General features: G+C 50.3%; 1 protein-coding gene across 1 annotated transcript in view; it reads right to left on the bottom strand.

Annotated features, from left to right (window-relative positions):
• Nucleotides 1–3,377: 3,377 nt before the first annotated feature.
• Nucleotides 3,378–9,279, bottom strand: part of LOC146423540 (uncharacterized) — a 48,917-nt gene continuing 43,015 nt past the window's right edge. Inside the window, 2 exon segments of the mRNA XM_085044637.1 lie at nt 3,378–3,722; nt 3,724–6,996. Coding sequence (XP_084900763.1) covers nt 3,378–3,722; nt 3,724–6,996 — 3,618 coding nt within the window.

The following is a 9,279-nucleotide window of genomic DNA, read 5'->3' as shown; positions in this document are numbered from 1 at the left end:
TCTAATTAACGGGTCTAATTAAGCCCTTTCCTCTAATTAACGACTCTAATGAAGCCCCCTCCCTAATTACGGCTAATTAAAGCTCCTCCCTAATTAACGACTCTAATGAAGCCCCTCCCTTAATTAACAAGCCCAAATTAAGCCCTCCCTAATTAACCCGCTAATTAGCCCTCCCTAATTAACGACTCTAATGAAGCCCCTCCTAATTTACCTCCTAATTAAGCCTCCTCCCTTAATTAACAAGCCCAAATGAAGCCCCCTCCCTAATTAACCCCGAATTAAAGCCCCTCCCTAATTAAGTCTGCTAATTAAGCCCTCCACCTAATCAGCCTCCCCAAATGAAGCCCCTCCCTAATTAACGCCTCTAATGAAACCCCTCCCTAATTAACCCCCAGTTAATCCCCTCCCTAATTAATTCCCCCAGTTAATCCCTCCCTAATTAAATCCCCTCCCCAAATTAATCCCCCAATTAATCCCCTCCCTAATTAATCCCCCTAATTAATCCCTCCCTAATTAATCCTCCTAATTAAATCCCCCTCCCTAATTAATCCCAATTAATCCTCCCTAATTAATGCCCCTCCCTAATTAATCCACAATTAATCCTTCTCCCTAATTAATCCTCCTAATTAAATTCCCTTCCCTAATTAATTCCAATCCCCTCCTTAATTAATTCTCCCAATTAATGCCCCTCCCTAATTAATCCCTCTCCCCTAATTAATCCCTCTCCCTAATTAATCCCCTAATTAATCCCTCCCTAATTAATCCTCCCTAATTAATTCTCCCAAATTAATCCCCTCCCTAATTAATTCCCCTAATTAATCCCCTCCCTAATTATTCCCCTAATTAATCCCCTCCCCAATTAATTCCAATTAATCCCCCTCCCTAATTAATTCCCCCTAATTAATCCCCTCCCAATTAATTCCAATTAAATCCCCTTCCCCTAATTAATACCACTCCCCCTCCCTTAATTAATTCTCCCAATTAATCCCCCTCCCTAATTAATCCCTCTCCCTAATTAATCCCCTAATTCCCCTCTCCTAATTAATTCCAATTAATCCCCCTCCCCTAATTAATTCCCCCAATTAATCTCCCTCCCCTAATTACTCCCCCTCCCCAAATTTCGGGTTTTTCACCCCAAAAAGACTCCAGGCTGGGCTGGGGGAGGGGAAGGAGAGTTTATTGACCAAATTCCGCCGATTTCACCCCAAAAAAATAAATAAAAGTTTCCAAAATTTCCTTTTTTCTTGTGGTTGTTTTTGGCGCCAAAACTTCCCCAAAATTTCCTCCAAAAATTTGGGATTTTTTATCCCAAAATTTGGAATTTTTTCCCTCAAATTTCTGATTTTTTCCCCAAAATTTGGGATTTTTCTCCCCAAAATTTGGGATTTTTTCCCCAAATTTGGGATTTTTCTCCCCAAAATTCGGGTAATTCCCTCCAAAAATTTCGGATTTTTTGCCCAAAATTTGGGATTTTTTCCCCCAAAATTCGGGATTTTTTCCTCCAAAATTTGGGATTTTCTGCCCCAAATTCGGGATTTTCCTCGATGGGATTTTCCCCAAAATTCGGGTAATTCCCTCCAAAAATTTCGGTTTTTGCCCAAAATTTGGGATTTTTCCCCAAAAATTTGGGATTTTTCCCCAAAATTTGGGATTTTTGCACCAAAATTCGGGATTTTTTTCTCCTAAAATTTGGGATTTTTTCCCCCAAAATTTGGGATTTCTTCGCCCAAAATTCGGGATTTTTTCCACCAAAATTCGGGATTTTTTTGCACCAAAATTTGGGATTTTTTCCACCAAAATTCGGGATTTATTCCACCAAAAATCGCAAAAAATTAGGTAAAAAATCGGGAAAAAATCGGGGAAAAATTGGGAAAAAAATCGGAAAAAAATCGAAAAAATCGAAAAAAAAATCGGGAAAAAATCGAAAAAAATCGCAAAAATCCAGGAAAAAAATCGGGAAAAAATTGGAAAAAAAATCGCAAAAATCCAGGAAAAAATGGGGAAAAATAGGAAAAAAATCGGGAAAAAAATTAGGAAAAATTCGGGCGAAAATCGGGAAATATTCGGGAAAAATCGGGAAAAAAATCGGAAAAAATCTGGAAAAAAATCGGAAAAAATCGAAAAAATTCGAAAAAAATCCAGGAAAAACCGGAAAAATTCGGAAAAAAATCCAGGAAAATATCGCAAAAAAGTCATTTAAAAATCGGGAAAAATTAAGGAAAAAATCGCAAAAAAATCCAGGAAAAAATCGAAAAAAATCAGGAAAAAATCGGGAAAAGATCGAAAAAAAAATTCTGGAAAAATCGAAAAAAAATCGGAAAAATTCAGGAAAAATCGGGAAAAATTCCCAAAATCGGGGGGGGGAAAAAAATCGGGAAAAATCCAGGAAAAAATCGAAATAAAATCGGAAAAAAATCCAGGAAAAAATCGGAAAAAAATCCAGGAAAATTAGGAAAAAATCGCAAAAAACCAGCAAAAAAATCGGAAAAAATCCAGGAAAAAATCCAGGAAAAAATCACGAAAAAATTGCAAAATATCCGAAAAAAATCGGGAAAAAATACCCAAAAATCGGGGGAAATTGAGGAAAAAATCCAAAAAAATCCAGGAGAAAAAATCGGGAAAAAAATCAGAAAAAAATCGCAAAAATCCAGGAAAAAATCGGGAAAAAAATCGAAAAAAATTCGAAAAAAATTCAGGAAAAATCGGAAAAAAATCCCAAAAATCGGGAAAAATTCCCAAAAATTCCCAAATTTTCTACAACCCCATTGACGTCAGCTCCAGCGCCGCCCCTCCCCCCCCTTTTCGGCCCGCCGCCCCTCCCCCCGCGGCGCCCCCCGCCCCAAATTCCTGCAGCCGGAGGGTGAGGAGAGCAGAACCCCAATTTGGGATCCCAGCCTCTGCCGGGATAAAAACCGGGGGAAAAATCCCAAAAAATCATTAAAAAATCGGGGAAAAAATAAGGAAAAAATTAGGGGAAAAAAATCCCGAAAAATCCAGGAAAAAATCGCCAAAAATCATTTTAAAAATCGGAAAAAACTTAGGAAAACATCGCAAAAAATCCAGGAAAAATGGGAAAAAATGGGAAAAAAATGGAAAAAAAATCGCAAAAAATCGGGAAAAAATCGGGAAAAAATCGAAAAAAGTCGAAAAAAAAATCGGAAAAAATCGGAAAAAATCGGAAAAAATCGAAAAAAAATCGGAAAAAATCGAAAAAAAATCGGAAAAAATCGGGAAAAAATCGGGAAAAATTCGCAAAAAATCCAGGAAAAAATCGGAAAAAACCCAAGAAAAAATCGCAAAAAATCGGGGAAAAATCGCAAAAAATCAGGAAAAAATCGGGAAAAAATCCCAAAAATCGGGAAAAATTCCCAAATTTTCTACAACCCCATTGACGTCAGCTCCAGCGCCGCCCCTCCCCCCCCTTTTCGGCCCGCCGCCCCTCCCCCCGCGGCGCCCCCCGCCCCAAATTCCTGCAGCCGGAGGGTGACGAGCGCCGAGCCCAGCGCCGCCCGCGGCGGGCCGCCGGGAGCTCCGGGCAACTGGATCAGCAGGGTGGCGACCGCGGCCACGCCGTCCTCCGTGGGCTCCAGGGTGACCGGAGAAGCCCCCAGACCCAATTTGGGGGCGAGCTTGGGGGGGAAGAGGGCGAGCTTGGCGGCGCGCGGCGGGTTTTGGGGGGGGAAAGGGGGATTTTGGGGGGAAAAGGTGGAGTTTTGCGGGGAAAAAGTTGGAATTTTGGGGGGAAAAAGTTGAATTTTGGGGGGAAAAAGTTGAATTTTGGGGAGGAAAATTGGGATTTTGGGAGGAAAAAGTGGGATTTTGGGGTTCGCGGGGGGAAATTTGGGGTGCGAAATGAGGATTTTGAGGGGAAAAAGTGGAATTTTGGGGAGCCGAACGGGAATTTTGGGGATCCTGGGAAAGATTTTGGGCTTCCGGAGCTTCCGGGGGGGAATTTTGGCTACCCGGATGGGAATTTTGGCTACCCGAGTGCGAATTTTGGCCACCCGGGGGAGGAGTTGGACCTCCCGGCTCGGGGTTTTGGTGGCCCGCCTGGCGATTTTGGTGGCCCGACCCCGAATCTTGGTGGCCAAGCCTCGGATTTTGCTTGCCCGACCCCGAATCTTGGTAGCCCGAGTGCTTATTTTGCTTGCCAGACCCCAAACCCCTCTCCCCCGACCCCAAATTTGGGTGGCCGAGACCCGGATCTTGGTAGCCCGAGTGCTTATTCTGGTTGCCCGACCCCAAATCCTGGTAGCCCAACCCCCTATTTTGGTTGCCAACCCCCAAATCCTGGTAGCCCAACCCCCTAGTTTGGTTGCCAACCCCCAAATCCTGGTAGCCCAACCCTCTATTTTGGTTGCCAACCCCCACATTCTGGTAGCCAACCCCCAAACTCCTCTGCCCCAGCTGGAAATCCTGGTAGCCCGCCGCCCAGCTTTGGTAGCCGAGCGGCGGCCAGTGCTGGAAACACACGGTGACCCTGGCGAAAGGCCGGGCGGCCATCTTGGACATCTCCTGGCGGTGCCGCCGGCGCTCGTGGCGAGCGTCCAGCGCCTGCTTGGCCTTCCAGAGCAGGACGCAAACCGCCAAAAAGAGGAAAAAACAGGAAAAAAAGACGGAAAAGAAGACAAAAAGGTCGATGTGGGCTTGGTCCTGCCTGAAGAACAGCAGACCCTGAGAAGGCTCTGGGCCACCAAGGACCAGCAGGTAGAACCGCGTGGACTTCAGCGGGTGGCCGGAGTGCGGGTAGGTCAGCACCAGCCGGTCCTTGACCCCTCGGACCACCAGCGCGGCCACCGGCTCCGAGATGGTCAGGTAGGTGACCAGGCCTTGGGCGTGCTCTTCTCGCAGGGAGGGGGGACCCGGTGTGGGTGGGCTAGTGGGGAGAGGGGCTGGGCTAGCTGGGGGTTCGGGGAGGTTGGGGTCGGCAGGGTGACCGGTGAAGCCGGTTTGGCTAGCTGGGATGGGGTGTGGGCTACCAGGATCTCCGTAGAGTTTGGGGTCACCAGTGTGACCAGTGAAACCGGTTTGGCTAGCTGGGATGGGGTGTGGGCTACCAGGATCTCCGTAGAGTTTGGGGTCACCGGTGAAACCAGTAAAACCAGTTTGGCTAGCTGGGATGGGGTGTGGGCTACCAGGATCTCCATAGAGTTTGGGGTCACCAGTGTGACCAGTGAAACCAGTTTGGCCACTGAAATCCCCTCTGGGGCCACCAGGATGTCCAGAAAGTCTGGGGTCACCAGGGTGACCAGTATGACCAGTAAAACCAGTTTGGCCACTGAAATCACCTCTGGGGCTACCAAGATCTCCATAGAGTCTGGGGTGACCAGTGAAACCAGTTTGGCCACTGAAGTCACCTCTGGGGCCACCAGGATGGCCAGCAGCTCTGGGGTCACCGTGACCACCAGTAAAACCAGTTTGGCCACTGAAACCGGTTTGGCCAACGGGGTTGAGTCCTGGGTGGCCGGCGAGTCTGGGGTCACCAGTAAAACCAGTCTGACCAGTAGCCCCAGTGGGGTCGATGACACCGGGACCACCAAGGCCACCAGGGCCACCAAGGCCACCAGGGCCACCAGTCCCAAAAATCCCAGAACTGGTCCCACCGGCCATGAAGGTCCCACCGCTGGTCCCAAAGGTGTCACCTCCGCTTGCCACGGTCCTGAAGGTGCCACCAGCGGTGCCACCAGTGCCAAAGGTCCCAGAACCAGTCCCACCAGTCCCAAAAGTGCCACCACCAGTGCCACCAGTCATGAAGGTCCCAGAACCAGTCCCACTAGTCATGAAGGTCCCAGAACCAGTCCCACCAGTCCCACTAGTCATGAAGGTCCCACCACCAGTCCCACCAGTCCCAAGTGTCCCATAACCAGTTCCACCAGTCCCACCAGTCATGAAGGTCCCATAACCAGTTCCACCAGTCCCACCAGTCATGAAGGTCCCACCACCAGTTCCACCAGTCCCAAATGTCCCAGAACTGGTCCCACCAGTCCCAAAAGTCCCAGAGGTGCCACCACCGGTCATGAAGGTCCCACCACCAGTCCCCCCAGTCCCAAAGGTGCCACCACTAGTCCCACCAGTCATGAAGGTCCCAGAACCAGTTCCACCAGTCCCAAGTGTCCCATAACCAGTCCCACCAGTGCCACCAGTCATGAAGGTCCCAGAACCAGTCCCAAAGGTCCCAGAACCAGTTCCACCAGTCCCAAAAGTCCCAGAGGTGCCACCACCAGTCATGAAGGTCCCACCACCTGTCCCACCAGTCCCAAAAGTCCCAGAACCAGTCCCACCAGTCATGAAGGTCCCAGAACCAGTTCCACCAGTGCCACCAGTCATGAAGGTCCCACCACCAGTGCCACCAGTCCCAAAAGTCCCACCACCAGTCCCACCAGTCATGAATGTCCCACCACCAGTCCCAAAGGTCCCAGAACCAGTTCCACCAGTGCCACCAGTCATGAATGTCCCACCACCAGTCCCACCAGTCCCAAGTGTCCCATAACCAGTTCCACCAGTCCCACCAGTCATGAAGGTCCCAGAACCAGTTCCACCAGTCCCACCAGTCATGAAGGTCCCAGAACCAGTTCCAAATGTCCCAGAACTGGTCCCACCAGTCCCACCAGTCCCACCAGTCATGAAGGTCCCACCACCAGTCCCGAACGTCCCACCCGCCGTCCCCGCGGCCCCGCCGGGCGCCTGCAGCCGCACCCGGTGCCGCCCGCTGCCCGGCTCCACGTCCACGGCGAAGGTGTCGTAGGCGGTGGCCACGAAGAGGTCCACGGCGCCGAAGGTGACGTCCAGCGTCACGCGGATGTCCACGTTGGTGAACTTGGGCTGGACGGCGAAGGGGACGGAGCGGCCGGGCGGCAGCGGGCGGCGCTGGGGCGGCGGGAAGCAGTGGGACTGGGAGGACGGGTCCAGGCAGTACTCCTGCTCCACCGCCAGCAGCCGGTAGCACTGCTGGCCGCCCACCGGGTGGCCCTGGAAGGAGTCGCGGCACTTGGAGCACTGCGGGGACAGCGGGAGGGGTGTTGTTAGGGTCGGCGAGGTCACTGGGGTCATTGGGGGTGAGCTCAGAGCACCCTGGTGGCACCAGAACCTTGAGGAACTTTGAGGAACCTTGAGGAAAACTTGAGGAAAACTAGAGGAACCTTGAGGGAACCTTGAGGAACCTTGAGGGACCTTGAGGGAACCTTGAGGAACCTTGAGGAACCTTGAGGGAACCTTGAGGAACCTTGAGGGACCTTGAGGGAACCTTGAGGAACCTTGAGGAACCTTGAGGGAACCTCAAGGAACCTCGAGGAATCTCAAGGAACCTTGAGGAAACCTTGAGGAAAACTTGAGGAACCTCAAGGAACCTCGAGGAACCTTGAGGAACCTTCAGGAATCTCAAGGAACCTTGAGGAAAACTTGAGGAACCTTGAGGAACCTCGAGGAACCTCCAGGAACCCTGAGGAACAAGGTGGTTTCCATCCCCACGTGGCCACCAAGAAACCCTGGAGAAGGTTCTGGAACCAGGCCTGGCACTGGGCACACTTGGGGACACCAAAATGACCCCATGGAGGTCACTGGGGGTGAGATCAGAGCATCCTGGTGGCACCAGAACCTCGAGGGACCTCAAGGAACCTTCAGGAACATCAAGGCACCAGGTGGTTTCCATCCCTACGTGGCCATCAGGAGACCCTGGAGAAGGTTGTGACACTTGAGGACACTTGGGGACATCAAAAATGTCACTGTCAGGGTCAGTGAGGTCACTGGGGGTGAGATTGGAGCATCCTGGTGGCACCAAAACCTCGAGGAACCTTGAGGAACAAGGTGGTTTCCATCCCTATTTGGCCACCAAGAAACCCTGGAGAAGCTTCCAGAACCAGGCCTGGCATTGGGGACACTTGGGGACACCAAAATGTCCCCACGGAGGTCATTTGGGGTGAGATCAGAGCATCCTGGTGGCACCAAAACCTTGAGGAACCTCAAGGAACAAGGTGGTTTCCATCCCTATGTGGTCACCCGGTGACCCTGGAGAAGGTTGTGGCACTTGAGGACACTTCCTCCCCAATTTTTCCCACTTTTCTCTATTTTCCCGCTGCCCAGGTGTGCCCAGGTGTGCCCAGGTGTGCCCAGGTGCGCCCAAATTACTCATTTTCCCTCATTTTTCCCCCCAGATTTTCACAGTTTTTCCCAATTTCTCCCCATTTCTCCCCAATTTTTCCCGTTTTTTCCCAATTTTCTCTATTTTCCCACTGCCAGGTGTGCCCAGGTGTGCCCAAGTGTGCCCAGGTGTGCCCAAATTCCTCATTTTGGAGGAATTAAAAAATTTTCCCTCATTTTTCCCCCAAATTTTCAGAGTTTTTCCCAATTTCTCCCCAATTTTTCCCACCTTTCCCCATTTCCCATTGCCCAGGTGTGCCCAGGTGTGCCCAAATTCCTCATTTTCCCTCATTTTCCCCCCAAATTTTCACAGGTTTTCCCAATTTCTCCCCGATTTTTCCCATTTTTTCCCCATTTCCTGCTGCCCAGGTGTGCCCAGGTGAGCCCAGGTGTGCCCAAATTTCCCATTTTCCCCCCAAATTTACCCAATTTTTCCCCCATTTCCCAGGTGTGCCCAGGTGTGCCCAGCTGTGCCCAGGTGTGCCCAGGTGTGCCCAAATTTCCCATTTTCCCTCATTTTCCCCCAAATTTTCACAGTTTTTCCCAATTTCTCCCATTTTTTCCCCATTTCCCGCTGCCCAGGTGTGCCCAGGTGTGCCCAGGTATGCCCAGGTGTGCCCAGGTGTGCCCAAATTCCTCATTTTCCCCCCAAATTTTCCCCATTTCTCCCCAATTTCTCCCATTTTTTCCCCCATTTCCCGCTGCCAGGTGTGCCCAGGTGTGCCCAGGTATCTCCAAATTCCCCATTTTCCCTCATTTTTCTCCCAAATTTTCACAGTTTTTCCCAATTTCTCCACAATTTTTCCCACTTTTCTCCATTTCCCACTGCCAGGTGTGCCCAGGTGTGCCCAGGTGTGCCCAGGTGTGCCCAAATTCCTCATTTTCCCCCAAATTTTCAGTTTTTCCCCCTTTTCTCTACTTTTCCATTGCCCAGGTGTGCCCAGGTGTGCCCAGGTATCCCCAAATTCCCCATTTCCCCTCATTTTTCTCCCAAATTTTCACAGTTTTTCCCAATTTCTCCCCAATTTTTCCCACTTGTCTCCATTTTCCTGCTGCCCAGGTGTGCCCAGGTGTGCCCAGGTGTGCCCAGGTGTGCCCAGGTGTATCCCAGGTGTGCCCAGGTGTCCCCAAATTCCTCATTTC

The sequence above is a fragment of the Lichenostomus cassidix genome, unplaced genomic scaffold (assembly GCF_008360975.1).
Source record: "Lichenostomus cassidix isolate B80296 unplaced genomic scaffold, HeHo_3.0 HiC_scaffold_37, whole genome shotgun sequence".
Classification (NCBI taxonomy): domain Eukaryota; kingdom Metazoa; phylum Chordata; class Aves; order Passeriformes; family Meliphagidae; genus Lichenostomus; species Lichenostomus cassidix.
The sequence above is the reverse complement of the archived record's forward strand: the minus strand, read 5'-3'. Positions and strand labels throughout refer to the sequence as shown.